The sequence below is a fragment of the Crassostrea angulata genome, chromosome 6 (genome assembly GCF_025612915.1).
Source record: "Crassostrea angulata isolate pt1a10 chromosome 6, ASM2561291v2, whole genome shotgun sequence".
NCBI classification, from domain to species: domain Eukaryota; kingdom Metazoa; phylum Mollusca; class Bivalvia; order Ostreida; family Ostreidae; genus Magallana; species Magallana angulata.
Window position 1 is genome coordinate 47,430,546 of NC_069116.1, and position 15,165 is coordinate 47,445,710.

Below are 15,165 nucleotides of genomic sequence, written 5' to 3' on the forward strand. Positions count from 1 at the left end.
ATTTTCATTGGCTAAAATATGGTGATATCAAAAGTTATTTTCTGATAAGCAAACATGCGAAAAACGCAACATGATTTGCGAACAAGTGACAAATAATCATGTCTCTTGACTGTATAAAAGGTTAATTTAACCCACGATCAAATTTAAGTACACAGCTAAATTTTTATTTACATAGATTGTAATTAATAAAAGATCAATATTTCTAGCAAATCAATTTATAAGAGATATTTTGTTACATTAAAATCTATCAATTTTAACTTAACTATAACAGTTGATAAACTGTCATAGTTAAGTTTAAATTGATAAATTTGAAACTTTTTATAAACTGTTATACATGTATACAGGTCTCAGATATATTTCATTCAGGGCATCTTTTTTTCACATGCGAATAAATCAATAATCAAAGTACCGAAGAACTGACGGGAGTTGATTTTATCAATGGTTATTTATTTTAAAATCAATGATATGTTATTTTGCATGACAAGTACAGGTAGTTTCTAATCTGTATTTGAATTACGCACATTTTTAAAATATGAATTTTCGGACTTTTTCGACACAAGAATGTTGATAAAACCCCATATGAATCATGTTAAGTAATATTTAAAGATAGAATAAATTCAATCAAACTATGTATCAGTGATAGAAATATTTCTGGAAAATTTATGGATCCAAGCACTATTGAACTCTCGTCTCGTTCAACCAAACGCTCGGCTATCGCCGTTAATCTCCGACAAGCAAGAGAGACTCTCTGCTTGTCGGAGATTTACGTAGACAGCCGAGCGTCGAGTTGAACGAGACTATATTGAACTCTGGCGTAAGAATACATACAACTACAAAAGATATCTAAATTGTTCGTGCCATTTAAAATCTGACTATTTTCAAGGTATTTCTAAATATGTTTCCTTGAAAAACAATGCTTTATCATACATTATTTCGGATTTATCAAGTATTCTCAAGAACGAATTCTTGTCAGCGGCGATGATTTGTGCTTTGGTCCAAACATTGTTTCACTTTCGGTTTGTCAGGGTAACTGCATAGGACAGTTGATTAAAATCAACTCAAAAATCACTGTAAAAATGCACTGTAAACACGTGCAAATTCTAAGCTGAATTTCAAATTTTTCAAACGCAAAACATTAATGATATTTTTTCATGAAAAATCCTCGGGAAAAACCTTTTGTGTTTCAGTCGAAATTTTCCCAAAGGATGCATTCCGTAGTAATTAATTTAAAATAGACTGAGTCGTAAGTTCAAAATTTAGATCTTTATAGTACAAAGTATATAACAAATATTCATTTCAATGCGTATCAAAATGAAAAGAAGCAGCACTGCTTTTTCACAGCATAGTTTGGGTAAGTATCCTCTTTTGGTGGAAAAATCTAACCTCCAAAAACAAAGGTTGCTGAGACCTGTAGCACAGACTCACTCCATAAAACAAAAGGCATTGAAGTTTTTAAAAAATACACTATTTGGAGGTTTTGATACGCATTACAAATCGATGTTATGTTCGTATACTAGTATGTTGTTGTGAATGATTTTTAATTTTTTTTTATCAGATTTGTTGATATTCTAACTCTTTAGTATCTTATCCTTCTTATAAATGCATTTTACACGCCTTATCCACCAATCTCCTTTCAGAACAGCTAGGCAATAAATACACATTTGCATCATTTGCTAACAGTAAATTAACAACATATAATAGGTATGAAATTTTGGTGACAGCCCCCCCCCCCCATCCCCCCCTCCCCGCTTACAAATATTTTACACCTAGCTACTCCACTGAATCATCCGAATTAAACCATTATTCGAATGTAAAGTTTTTGACTGTATTCTGTATTTTCTGCAAAGATACGACTAGGCCTAACAACTTTTCTTATGCAAATGATTCGACTCGATTCGAATTCGTTTCGATGTCTATCAGGCACTGTTTTAACAGTGATAAGTACAATTTATTTTCTGATACCAAAAAATGGTTTTCGGATACTAGTATTAGAAACCTAACATTTTTCGATGTGAAAAAAATTTCTTAATATATAAATATTACAGCCATTGCCTTCTGTTGAAAAATCGATCTTCTTTATCTGATATTAGAAAAGGGTCTTTTTAATTGCAGAAATTCGGTGTTTCGATATCAACATCATTTCCCGATATCAAAACTTCGACTTTTCTTACATAGGAACGATAAATTTTTGCTATATTCAATGTTTATTCATTTATATACAAAAATGAATTATTCATATAAAAAAAATTGACATTTGTTGATATCAGAAAATACCTCAAAAATATTATAATGGCGCCTCATATTCCTCTACTATGTTACCACTGTATCAATGCATGAAACGAAGTCTATTCACATGCAAATGTTCAATTAATGTTGAATATGCCTTCAAGAAACATTTGATCATGCAATGCGTATAATGTACGAGTTGAATCGTAACTTTCTGCATTGCACGTCTGTTTTTTTTTTTTCTCTCTCTCTCTCTCAAATTAAGGAGGCTGATGGTTAACAATTTACCCACCAACTACACAAGTGCCAACCCCCCCCCCCCCCCAAAAAAAAAAAAAACAAAGCCCTATGGAAATGGCCACCCCACTAGCATTGAAACATTTTCCTTAAATTCATATATATACGTGTAGATAAATGAATATTGGATCAGCCCCCCCCCAAACTTCTTTTGGAGAATATGTAAAAAAAAAAAAAAAAGAGAAGAATTATTAAACATATTAACATGAGACTTGCGAGTAAGGTTCCCGTTTCCCCCCTTTTTATGCTTGTCAAGATTTTCGGAGATTTCGGAGATTTCGGAGAGAGAGAGAGAGAGAGAGAGAGAGAGAGAGAGAGAGAGAGAGAGAGAGAGAGAGAGAGAGAGAGAGAGAGGGGAGGGGCATAACATCCAACCCTCAAGCACTGTATAAGCCTGTAAGATGTTCTTATTCAAAATTGTTTTCAAATTTGCTTTCGATCGTTTGGAACAGACGATAAGCAGCTATCACCTGAGAGCTGACGACACAACCACTCAAGTGTCAAAATTTTGACCCCGAATGTAATTCCATAATTTCTTTACCCACAGCTTATGGTAATCTGAGTAGCTACATGTAGGGAAGAGATGTGCATGCTATTTCCTTTATAAACCATTGCATTTTGGGAGCTACACAAGATGCGGGGACTGTCCGCATTACGAGTTATTGCCCCTGTTAAGAGCGTCGTCCGGAGTTGCGTGTTAATCCCAGTGAATAAGACAGGACGTGTACACATACAGTGTTTGTCCACCAAAATGCCGACCCTTTCACCACCGCCCCAGAGTCTGATGAAGCCAATGGATTTTCCACAGAAACTGTTGATGGGACCAGGGCCTTCTAATTGCCCTCCACGTGTACTGAATGCCTCTGCATTACCGCTGCTCGGGCACCTGCACCCCGAATTTACTCAGGTACCGACATGACATAGTTTATGTGGTTTAGCGTGTACGCGACATAGATATTCATGTCTTGTTTATATAAAGTCAGACGTACATTGTTATGGATGGATGGCTGTCTAGAATTACATGTATGTGCTGTTGTTTGCGATTCACCAAGATATTCAACCAGAATTAATATGTAGGACAACTACATTAGGGGTTGTCTCAAAAGTTTCAAAGAAAGTTGACCTTAATTCACATAACATAATAACAGCTGAATAATGTGTCTCTTTATTTTTAGAATTGATCTTTTACATTCAAAATAATTAAATTATATTACAGAGTAATTAATATGGTGCCTGTGTGTAAAATTTATTGAACTAGAATTTAATAATGTGAAAATTTGTGATTTTCAACAGATAATGGATGAAGTTAAAGCAGGTATCCAGTATGCATTTCAGACCAAAAATCAGTGGACAGTGTGTGTTTCTGGAACAGGTTAATAACATATTGAATAGATGAAAACCTGAGATCAATTATGAATTAAAATAAATAATAGAAAGCTTAACTACGAATGTGGAAAATCGTAATACATGTACACTTACAAAACTGCTCAAATATATCTTATAGAATTTTTTATTTGTAAACAATGATTTATAATAGAAGTACTGTGTTGTAGGTCATGGTGCTATGGAGGCCGCCTGCACCAATCTGTTAGAGCCCGGTGAGACCGTCCTGGTGTGTGAGAATGGACTGTGGGGGCAGAGGTTTGCGGACATGTGTACTCGAAATGGTAAATATTTTCTTGCAAGAAAGAATGCAATTCTGCAAACTGTGAAATATCTCGCCATTTCAAAGCAACTTGATTTGTATACATCATGCAGTTGACGTACAGTCCTTTGTAATAGACTAATAGTAAAATTTTGATTCAGCCAGTACGAGAAAGAAATAGATGAATTTAAGAAGTACCGGTAATTAATTAAGGCAAAAGGAAATTTAAGAATTTTATTTTGTCCAGTTTTATACAATAGATGTGGTCAAATCAAATAACAAAATCAATGTTAATAAATCCAGCAAAAACAGCACATTTTGTATATGACCTAATTTCTATGCATCTAAAAGTAAGTTGGACATATTGATATCATATGCTTGCATGGCTTAACAATTACAGAATGTAAGTGTCATGCAAAAATTAGTAGCAAATTATCCTGACAGGCAGCATGTATTATTTTAGGTGCTGTCGTCCAGAAAATCATAAAGCCAATGGGACAAGTGTTTACACTACAGGATGTGGAGGCAGTAAGTCAGATTGTATTCTGTGGTCAAATGGTATTCCAGCTGCTCTCATGATATCCTTGTTATTATTCTTAATATCCACTAATGAAATTTCAAATGATTGATGAATACATGAAATCTCTTTGAAAATAAGCTGCTAAGATCGATTTGTTTCACCAAAACTAAATTCTTGCTTTTTTAAAAATCTTCTGAAAAAATATGAGAGTTTTGTATTGTAAGGATAATTTTTTGGGGGGAAAAATATATTCAAGAATCGTTTTTGACATAACACAGGGACTGCAGCAGCATAAGCCGGTGCTGGTGTTCGTGACCCACGGAGAATCCTCGGGATCCACCCTGCAGCCCCTGGAAGGGCTGGGGCAGCTCTGCCACAAGTAAGAGCTAAAACAAACCTTTTGATATTGAGTCAGAAACTAATTACTGTGTACAGGGAAATATTACTCCCATTTTATTTTTACCCCTTTTGCCCTCGTTGTCAGCAGGCGAATTCCAATTCAGTTGCATTATTCATGCAATGATTATAGAATGTTCACCATTCCACTGACTGTTGTTTTTTTGTTTACAGATATAACAGTCTTCTGTTGGTGGACTCTGTGGCAGCTTGTGGTGGAGTACCTCTGTTTGTGGATGACTGGGGTAATCCCTGTTCTGTTTATATAAATATTTATATAAATACAGTCTGATTTCAGAAAGAGAGAGAAGGAGAGAGGGGAGAGAGATAGATTTATTTTTGCTGCAGTATGTTCTTTTTTTGTGTATTCTCTATTTATCAAGAGTGAGCACATACATGTATACTGGTGTACAGTATTTAATGATTTATTGTACACATACCAGTATTCAGACCAGTCTTCAGACTATTGTTTGTTTCTCATTATAGAGATAGATGCCATTTACACAGGAGCTCAGAAAGTGTTGAGCGCACCCCCAGGGGCCAGTCCCGTATCCTTTTCTGAGAGGGCCAAGTATGTACCCAGCTAATGTAATGATGCAAACAAAGGACTATGTGCGGTATCGTCAAATATCTGCCCCCAATTTCAACCAATTTTAAATAGTATCGTATAAAAATAAAATCTTCACAAATCATTGTATAGAGGATACCCATAACTTTAATAATGATTTTAGTCATCATTGCTCATTCGCTGTGTATCTACGGCGTCACCTAAATGGCCAATTTCCCGCAAATTTGCAATCAAATGAAAATATTCTCATTTTTGCTCTATATTATGCATTCGGAAGTGTAGAGCGCAGGTCTGCTCAAGTGCGATTTTAACATATGTATTTCTTCAGATTGTTATACACTTATACTAAAATATGGTACTTGAGCAAGCCTGCGCTCGATGTTTCCCAGTCGAAAAACCATCGGAAAACACCCATATTTCGCTACTAAACATCAATTTATCAAATTAATGCAATCTTCATGACGTCATTTCTACATTATGACGTCACTTTGGTGAAAACCTTTTACATCTTTATTTTCAATATGATTTTAACTATCTTTCACCTTATTTTTAAACCTCTTTCTAAAACTTTGATTTTGGGGGCAAAATATGCATAAAACCGCACATAGTCCTTTGTATATTTGTTGAAACTTATGTGCGGATACAATTTTCATGTTTGGCAATTTTGATGTACCAGGTATTTTATATATTGTATGAACAGGTATATAATTACATGTATGTACCTGTATGGATTATGTGAGCTAGTAGTTATATTTCATTTCATCAGAACTCAGTATATCCAACATTTTGCAGGAACAAGGTGCTGAATCGTAAGACACCTATCAGGTCATACTACTTTGACATGACACACCTGGCCAACTACTGGGGCTGTGATGGCAGTGCTCGAAGGTACATGTATTAGGAAATAGTTTTTTAAGTATTGGTATAAAATAATTTCTAAACATACACAGATAATTTTAAATATTTCATCAATGAAACTTGAATATTTTATATCAAAGTGGATATAATAGTAACTAATGAGAATGCCTTTGATGGACTCTCAACCAGTTCTTTGTTTGTTTCCCCATGTTAGGTACCACCATACTGGTCCCATATCCAGCGTGTATGCCATCAGGGAGGGTCTGGCCAGGCTGGCAGAGGAGGTCAGAATCAAATACATCTAGTATTCATATGGGAGAAATCTTTAATCTTTAATCTTTAGGTTGGCAAGAATATTGTCGCTGCAAAATGTTTTTCTGCCAATCAAGTCAGCCCTTTTGTGCTTCTTGTATTGGTTTGTGGTTATCAACATAAACTCGGTCAAGAAAAAATAAGTATGTCATAAGAGTATCGCATCATTTTGCATAATGGTTGCAAATAAAAGTTAATTTACTATTATTAGTTTATTTGCATGTGATGATGCAAATAATTAATTATGACTGGTCTTGAGTGGAGCTTAATACAAGGGAGATAATGCATATATGTGCATATGTTGTACAGGGATTAGAGAAGAGTTGGGAAACACACAGGAAGTGTGCTGAAATGTTGTGGGAAGGAGCGGAAAAACTGGGATTGGAGTTACTGGTCCAGGAAAAGGTTTGTGAGGGAAATAGAATTATATTGAGGTCTCAAAAAAAAACATTACCATCAGATTTGTACGTATTGTAAGAGATTTGCATTTAGATTTTAATTTTATTGTTTATGTTCCATAGACGGAATATGTATTAAAAAATTATTAGAATACTCTATTGTTTTACATAGGCCAACAGACTACCATGTGTGACAGGCATCAAAGTTCCAGAAGGGGTCAACTGGAAAGATGTGTCAGATTACGCCATGAAGACGTAAGTACTTTATATGATTATACAAACTGACAGGGTCATGAAATCAAGATTGGGGTAGTTTTATATTTCTAAGTTCATATTTACTATTTGCTAGTACCTGGTACACATTGCTCTCAAAATAAAGGTTCCTTAGAATTTTACAGCTTTAAATGTGTAAATTTTTATTACAAAAAAAGTGTTTACCAGTAATTTTAAAGTAATACAAAAACACTTACAAACACATGTACATAATTGTGTGTATATTTTTATTTATTTTATTTTTTGTTACTTGTAGACAGCAACAATTACTTTGTAAAAACGTGTAAAACTTTCAATTTCCAGATATAAAGTAGAGATATCTGGAGGTCTGGGAGCTCAGGCTGGAAAGATTTGGCGAGTTGGAATCATGGGGTACAACGCTACACCAGAAAATGTCCAGAAAGTATTACGAGCTCTAGACGAGGGACTGAAGAGTGTCAGAGGTAATCCCCGCTCCCAATTGTAGGCCGCCAACTTGTTGTTGCTAGGGTACGACAGGTCACATAATTTAAGACCGTCACGAGGCAGCTGCAAGGACTGGTATACATGATTGTGGTTCAATCCCACTGCTAGCTACAGTATTGTGATAATTAATGTATTACCTATGTGATATGATTGTACTGATATACAATCATGTAGAGTAAATCTTTGATCTGTATATTTTCCCCCCAAATGACAGCTAGAGACTTCATGCATTTCATTGATGAAATTTCTGTGTCTTAAATTTGTTAAAATCTGTTTTATATTAAACAGTATCTTATTTTATGTACCAATGTTGTTCAATTCCCAAATGTTCACTTGTTACATACAATATTTATACAATAGATGTACATATCCAGAATTCCAGATTCAATGTTAATAACATTTTTGTGTTGTTGCTTTTATGAATGTACATTGATTTTATAATTTTTTACTTTTAATTATGTACACGTACAATGTATTTTTGTAACCAATCCATTAAATCAACACTGATTGGGAGGTCAAGGTTACCATAGCAATAACCTCTGCCCTGTTGACCTATAAGTTCATTGGGTAAGACTTCAGATATTTCCTTCAGTTTGTTACTAACTTTTTCTGCGGGAGCTTTTTTACAGCATGTAAAGTTCATTTTGCTGTTTGTTGAGTTTGAATTCAAGTTTGTGTTTTCTTTTCAATTGTTACTTTTGCTACTTTTGAAGGTTAGGAGGTGAATGCAATTTTATGAAAATGTTTTCAGATAATTTTGATGAATTTTAAATTTCAAAATGCAAGAGGTTTTTATTTTACTGTGCAAAGATGTTATCAGTAAATTAACTAATGTTTTGAGGAACTATTGATCACCAAACCTGACTGAATGACTTGATGTAGGCATTAAAACTTGTGGTTGATTTACTACGAACATATGTAACACTGAGTTTTTATGGCTTCAAGTTTATCCCATGTTTAAAATTGTTGATTATCCAGAAAACAAATTATTAATGAACATGTACTGCATGAGACAGATTATTAGTCCAGCCCTGTGCTACAGACAATCAGAACCCGCTAGAACTGCATGTACTGTTATGAAGATTTTGTATTTGTGTGTCTGAATGTATATATAGAATGAGGAACCATTACCCCATATTTAATTTCTTACATTATTTACAAACCTTGTATTAATTTTGAATGACATGGCATGTACAATGTAAACAATAGTTGTATTTTAAACACACCATTGCCACATTCATAAGCATTTCCCTTTTTATTTCAGGTTGACTGCCAGCTCTATAGATTTGACCTTTTGATCCCCACTTTCTGTGGAACAATGAACTTTGACAATATAAACATTCCTAGTTGCTCATCATTCCAATAATCACTTCTATTTTATATGATTGTTATTGATCCTGTTATGAATATTTTATACATTATACATACATGTATTATAACAAATTACCTATAATTATAGTTGTAAAATCATTAAAATTAGAAAAGCAAGTAAAGTTTTCCTTTGTCCTTTTTATCTATATATCTCAAGCAGTAAGCATAATGCCTGGTAATATACTGGTATAGTGTATAGTTGTTACATTTGTAAGTGTACCTTGTAGTCGGCAGATGTTCTGATTTGATCAGATCAAGGCACTGTGGAAAGAAATTCTGCAACTCCAGCATTATAAAAGGGTGCAAGAAAGATGGTTGGTTTTGGGGAAATAAGAGCATAACGGTATACAGTAGTTCAGATACCAACAAAAATGTCCAAATGAGTACAATATTTGGGATTCCAAATATGTTAGTCATCACCTTTCCCCTCAATGAGGGCCCCTTAATGCAAAGTTGTCTGCGCATTCAGTAAAACGTGCAGAATTTTGATAGAACTTCCAGTTCAAAATGAGATTTGTACAAGCAATCTTCTATGGTTAAACTCCACCACTTGCAACAATTAACATTGGTGTCATTCTTGTCATCAACCTCTTGAATGTAGCTGATGTTTGTAGTAATCAAACAGGATTTGCTCACTGTTATTGGGTATAAAGACAACAAAACTGTAGTATATGTATGCACACTTTAATCATTGCTCTCTGCTGTGAAGAAATAAAGATAAAAAAGTGAACAGATGTACAAAACACGATGAGAGAAAGAAAGAGATAGCAAAAATCAACATCAAAACAAAACAAACTTGCTGCAAGGAGAAAAAAAAAATCTAAAAAATAAAATTCAGATAAAATTGGACGAAATGAATTGACTTAGTACAACTCTGACTCAGAGTCAGAGTTCATCACAATTTGTTCATTGCCTAATCATGTAAACATAAAAATAGATTAAAGAAATTCATTGCTTTATCACAGAAAATGAATTAAAATAAAATCAGGTAAAACTTTTGAATCAAGATAAAAATCATACAATAATTCAAAAAAATGAAGAATTCACAACAAATACAAAACAATATTTGGTAAAATAGAATAATCGGTGGACCTTTTTCTACTGTTACCATACTAGTAACTTGATGTGCTGGGACAAAAAGCCAAAAAAAAACTTCTAGTATAATGGTAATATATCATCAACTAATTCTAATCAAGTAACATCAATAAATAATATAACTAAATACCTACAGCATCTTTTCGCTCTTTGAAACGAACCGGCCCAAGATGGATTTCATTTATCATAATGCATAACTGACTGAAAAAAGCAGCATCTTGAAAATATATTCTAATTAAAATATCACTGATTGGCGAAAAAATCTTTTAATATCAAATTACCAACGTTAATTCTGATAATTAATTCTCATACTGGGACCAGCTCCGAAAAAAAGATCCTTGCTTTTTTTTAACGCTAAGTCAGTTCCATGGACGGAATATGCAATAAAAATAACCAAAATGAATCTCTAAAAAAAAAAGAATTCAAATTGGTCGTCATATCACAGCACTGTGTTCATGATTAATTAACAAAGACAGCCTACATAGTAACATAATACTGATGGATATATAATATTCCTAAAGACACACAACATAAAAAAAATCAACTCTGGAATAACAAGAAATTCTTCCATATAAAACCTTTTCCCATTTCAATTTTTTCACAGAAACACCCAGATGCTATGATTAATACAGTGAATCCTCATCACTATTGTGACTCAAAATCATAAATATAAAAACCTAAATTATATACCTATCTATACATTTGATTTTCTTTCAGCCACAAGACTGCTGCCATGCTCTTAATGCTGGAATGTCTTATTTTTTTCTCTCATAAAAATGGAATGAAAGATTCACACAAACTTCTAATCATCAATTTTCCCCTTTCTTTCCAACATGAAATGTTCGTTCTTGCATAGATTTCAAAGCAAGATGTTACAAAAATAAATATAGTCTGTTATATCTACACAAGTGATATCTGTTAAATAGGCAGTTATTTCTGGAGTTTCTTTCGGAGGGATAGCGGACTCATGCTACGGCGGACGTTGGGGGTGGATGTTAGTCCGCCGTATCTTCTGTAATCCCGCCCAGGACTCAACCTACGGCGAGGGGCGGACTGGCTCGGATAACTGCGTTCGAAGTTCATGGAATCGTCCAGTTTCCTGGTCTCTGTTTCCAGAAGCAGCGGATCCAGAGATTGATCCCGCATGACGTTGGTCAGGGAGTTATCCAAGACACCGCGGATGTCTCGGATTTCATCCCCAGTGCGGGCGCTTCGTGAGATGTACTGCTGTCTCTTCCTCATCTCGGTGGCAAGCTGATCCTTCAGTGTGGCAACCTAAAATTCAAACAAAGAAATAGGCTAAAAATTTGCACTGGTTTCTCCAAAGACACAAGATCCCACAAGCAACACAGCTATGAGAAAATTGTATTTAAATATAGACTGTATTATATAATCTGCAACTCACTGTTTCTTCCAGTCCCTTGACCTTAGCTCGGTGAGCACGCTCACGAGTTTCCAGCATTCTCTCAGCCTGAGTTTGAGCTGATCTCAGTCTCTCAGTCTCCATCTCTGTCTCGGCTCTGTGTCTTGTGGTCAGATCAATCAACCTGTAATATAATACATGCCTATTAGGTATTTGTTACACTTTAAATATCAAGTTCATGAATTTGGCTTCTGAATGGGAACGCAGTCAAATGAAGCCAATAGATCAATTTCTAATTGTTGAAATATTTTGAACTTCTGAAATTTTTAAGTCTGTTATATAAAAAATATTTAACATCCATATATTAATGTACAGGAACTCTTCATCAATTAAACAGAAACCAACAATGAATCATTGAAAAAAAGCTATTAACTAAAAAGATAAAACCCAACTAAATGCATGCATCAACTTTATAAAATAAATCAGTCATAACTAAAGAAAAGTTTGGATCATGCTTTAGGCATACTTTAACACATCCTTGATACACCATTTATTCTCTGATGAGGACAAGAGAATGCTCAATCTGGAGGCAAAGTGTCTTAAAAACAAAGTAAATAGCCGATGTATCAATCCCCTGCAGCTGGATGCTAGGAGAGCCTAATTCTGCAAACCCTCAGCCTACATCTCTCTGAACCTTAATTTCTACATAGCAACCCAATTCACAAAGCTCCTTTAGCAATTAACTCCTGCTCCAACAAATAAAAACATTCACTTGCATTTGTCCAAAACTCAGAACGTGGTTTTTCCAAATATTTTTTACGAAAGTTCCGCTCAAACTAAATAAAACAGAGTGAGATTTGCCTGAGTGTTCATAAATCATGTGACATTCAGCATTCCTTATTGACGTGAACAATCGACAACACTAGTTTACCCGTACCTCCAAATATGTTCGGTCTGCATTGTACTGAAGCTAAGGAAAGGACCTATACATTAAAATCCTTTTTCTAATTTCTTATTTTCCGAGACAAATAGTAGGATAGAAAAGATCCCCTAAGGAATACCATATACAATGTAACTGTTTTTTCTGCAGGTTAAAATTTTCTGTTTTTTTTTTAAATTCCAGTTATACAATATGTCATAAAGAAATCTTTTTGAATCACAGTCACAGATTACGATAGTCTTCCGATAGACATTGGGGACATGTGAGTGAATTAAGTGCTGAGTGAGGACAATGTTTGGGGCCTACCTCTGGGCATGCTGTTGTTCCGCCTCAGCAAGCTGCGCCTGGAGTTGCTGGACCTGTTTCTGGAGATCTGTGTTGTCGTCCTCCAGACGGTTCAAGGTGCGGTCAAGGTTACCTTTCTCCAGGACCGACTTACTGGCGATCTCCTCAGTACGAAGCTTTTCTCTCTCAACCTAAAACAATGTAATAATCTCTTATAATATCAAAACCACAGACATGTAATTGTTATAAAAAGGTGCTTGTAATATATAGTACATGTGAAAGGACTGTTAGAGGAAACAATTTTATTATTCATCAAAGATCATCATTTTTTTTTTTTACATCTCTTTATGAATTAGATGCTTGCTAAATGTTGACAAATATACAAGATTCATACTTTGTCCAACGTCTTCTTCAGGGCAGACTTGTCTTTCTCCAGTCTGGCAGAAGAGCGCTCCATCTCAGATTTCTCGGTCTCGAGATTGGCCATCTGTCGAGACAGTTCCTGGACTCGCTCGTGCAACAGCTGTTTCTCTGAGCTGATCTTCTGAATGTTTTGGTTAAGGTCCTGCTCTCTCTCTTGTCTCTGCACCAACATCTAAAAGAACAAACACAAATTTTTGGATACCTTAATACAGTGTTAGCATTACATGCTTTGCATTATATTTGTGATGATAAAATATACTGACTGTGTGGGATTGACGGAGCTGACCCTCCAATTCAGCGCGACGGACGTCGCTATCGGCAACCTCATTCTGAAGTCCCTGGACACGCTCCAATAAACCATGATTCTGTTTCTTAGCTTCATTCAGGGCTTGTCTACAGAAAATTGATCAAATGATAACCATGACTGGTAGAATGGACAATTTACATGGTATTTCTTGTCTTTAGATAAAGGATTTTACTTCAGCTTTAACATTCCAGGCAATTTCAAGCAATCATTTCTTGGTGTAATTCTTAAATACATTGTATTTTGAAAATTCCTGTGTTAAAAAAAATTAAGCATTTACAATGGTAAATCACTTTAGGCAAAAATTACAGCATTCTATCGAATTGTACCTGTAATAAAATAATTAAACACCTATACACACTAAACGGACGAGCCAAGTTTACCTGGTGGAGTCAAGCCTCTCCTGCAGGACTCGGCGATCGTGCTCACTGCTGGTGAGTCCCTTCTGGAGCTGGCTGATGCGGTCCTGGAGCTCGTTAATGATGGCCTGGTTGTCGGACAGGGTCAGATTGAGGGACTGCACACGCTCCTTCTGGTTGGATTCCTCCTCCTCCGTCTTCTGTAGGTTGGTGGACAAGCGGTCAATGGTCAGCTGGAGGGACTGAGACTTGGACTCAAGACCCTGGATCTGTTTGTTTAGGGCCTCAATGCGATCTTGTAAGACCTGTTTGTGAAATTACAGAAAAAAATCCTTTTTGAAGAAGTTTCCACAAATTTACAAAAAATACTTACTTATTGAAGAAGGTTCCACAATATCTTTATTTTCACAATATGAATTTTAATGTACGAGCAAAGATTTCCACCTTGCACATGAAAACAAGAAAAACAGAACCCAAAGAAACTAAAATTTCAATATGGCAACAATATTTCTCTCAAAATAATCTAACAACACAAAGCATTGAAAAGGTATGCATTTCACAAGCCTCTCATCAGAATCATGACCTTGATGTGCCTCATTTCAACACTACTGGTATCACCAGCCCCCGAGTCTTCTGCCACGAAAACCATCCTAAACCTGTCCTGTTGTAAGTGTCTGAGCACAATATCAGGAATCGGTCCACGAGACAAGTCATTCTGACACTGGTAAATCTTTTTGTCCTCCATGTTGTAAGAACCCCCACCTCTTTCATGCTGCTCGCTCTTAACATTTGTTTTTCTGGTTCTTTTCCCAGTAGGTGGCTTATCAGGAGTATACATTGTTTTTTAAGCACCAAAAACAAAATGCACCACACCAAAAGTCAGCACCAGTAACTGCACAGGTTAAACACTGATGAAGGCACCAAGATTAAAGCAGGTCTGACTGAATATCAATAATAAATGACTTCTCTGTCTAAGACTTTCTATGTTCCTCCCTCATGTAATCAATTATTCACTGGACTTCTATAAAATAAGCCTTTCTGAGTCCTTCTTGGGTTTCTAAATGGGA

General features: G+C 35.2%; 3 protein-coding genes across 13 annotated transcripts in view; 1 reads left to right on the forward strand and 2 right to left on the reverse strand.

The window, feature by feature from the left end:
• Positions 1-73, reverse strand: part of LOC128187011 (inactive pancreatic lipase-related protein 1-like) — a 41,908-nt gene extending 41,835 nt beyond the window's left edge. The window contains exon 1 of the mRNA XM_052857033.1: positions 68-73. Within this exon, the coding sequence (XP_052712993.1) occupies positions 68-72 (5 nt within the window). The 5' untranslated portion in view covers position 73. The remainder of the gene's footprint in view (positions 1-67) is intronic.
• Positions 74-3,049: 2,976 nt separating this feature from the next.
• On the forward strand, positions 3,050-9,446 carry LOC128187009 (alanine--glyoxylate aminotransferase-like). 2 transcript variants are annotated; one of them, XM_052857029.1, is made up of 13 exons: positions 3,052-3,430; positions 3,817-3,895; positions 4,077-4,190; positions 4,632-4,696; positions 4,967-5,067; positions 5,259-5,329; positions 5,571-5,655; positions 6,445-6,540; positions 6,725-6,794; positions 7,132-7,227; positions 7,393-7,475; positions 7,797-7,936; positions 9,223-9,446. In XM_052857029.1, exons 1-13 carry the CDS (start codon positions 3,158-3,160, stop codon positions 9,225-9,227), a joined length of 1,278 nt encoding a protein of 425 aa, XP_052712989.1. In that variant the 5' UTR covers positions 3,052-3,157; the 3' UTR covers positions 9,228-9,446. The 2 variants fall into 2 exon arrangements, with proteins under 2 accessions (XP_052712988.1, XP_052712989.1); XM_052857028.1 differs by lacking the exon at positions 9,223-9,446 and having other exon boundaries at positions 3,050-3,430; positions 7,797-9,216.
• A 551-nt stretch (positions 9,447-9,997) lies between these two features.
• The window catches only part of LOC128190285 (rootletin-like), a 54,564-nt gene continuing 49,396 nt past the window's right edge, over positions 9,998-15,165 (reverse strand). For all 10 annotated transcript variants that reach the window (XM_052862282.1, XM_052862285.1, XM_052862283.1 and 7 more), the window contains 6 exons: positions 14,123-14,403; positions 13,699-13,828; positions 13,407-13,607; positions 13,034-13,203; positions 11,830-11,971; positions 9,998-11,699 (listed from right to left, as the gene is read on the reverse strand). In XM_052862282.1, the coding sequence (XP_052718242.1) occupies positions 11,355-11,699; positions 11,830-11,971; positions 13,034-13,203; positions 13,407-13,607; positions 13,699-13,828; positions 14,123-14,403 (1,269 nt within the window). In that variant the 3' untranslated portion in view covers positions 9,998-11,354. The remainder of the gene's footprint in view (positions 11,700-11,829; positions 11,972-13,033; positions 13,204-13,406; positions 13,608-13,698; positions 13,829-14,122; positions 14,404-15,165) is intronic.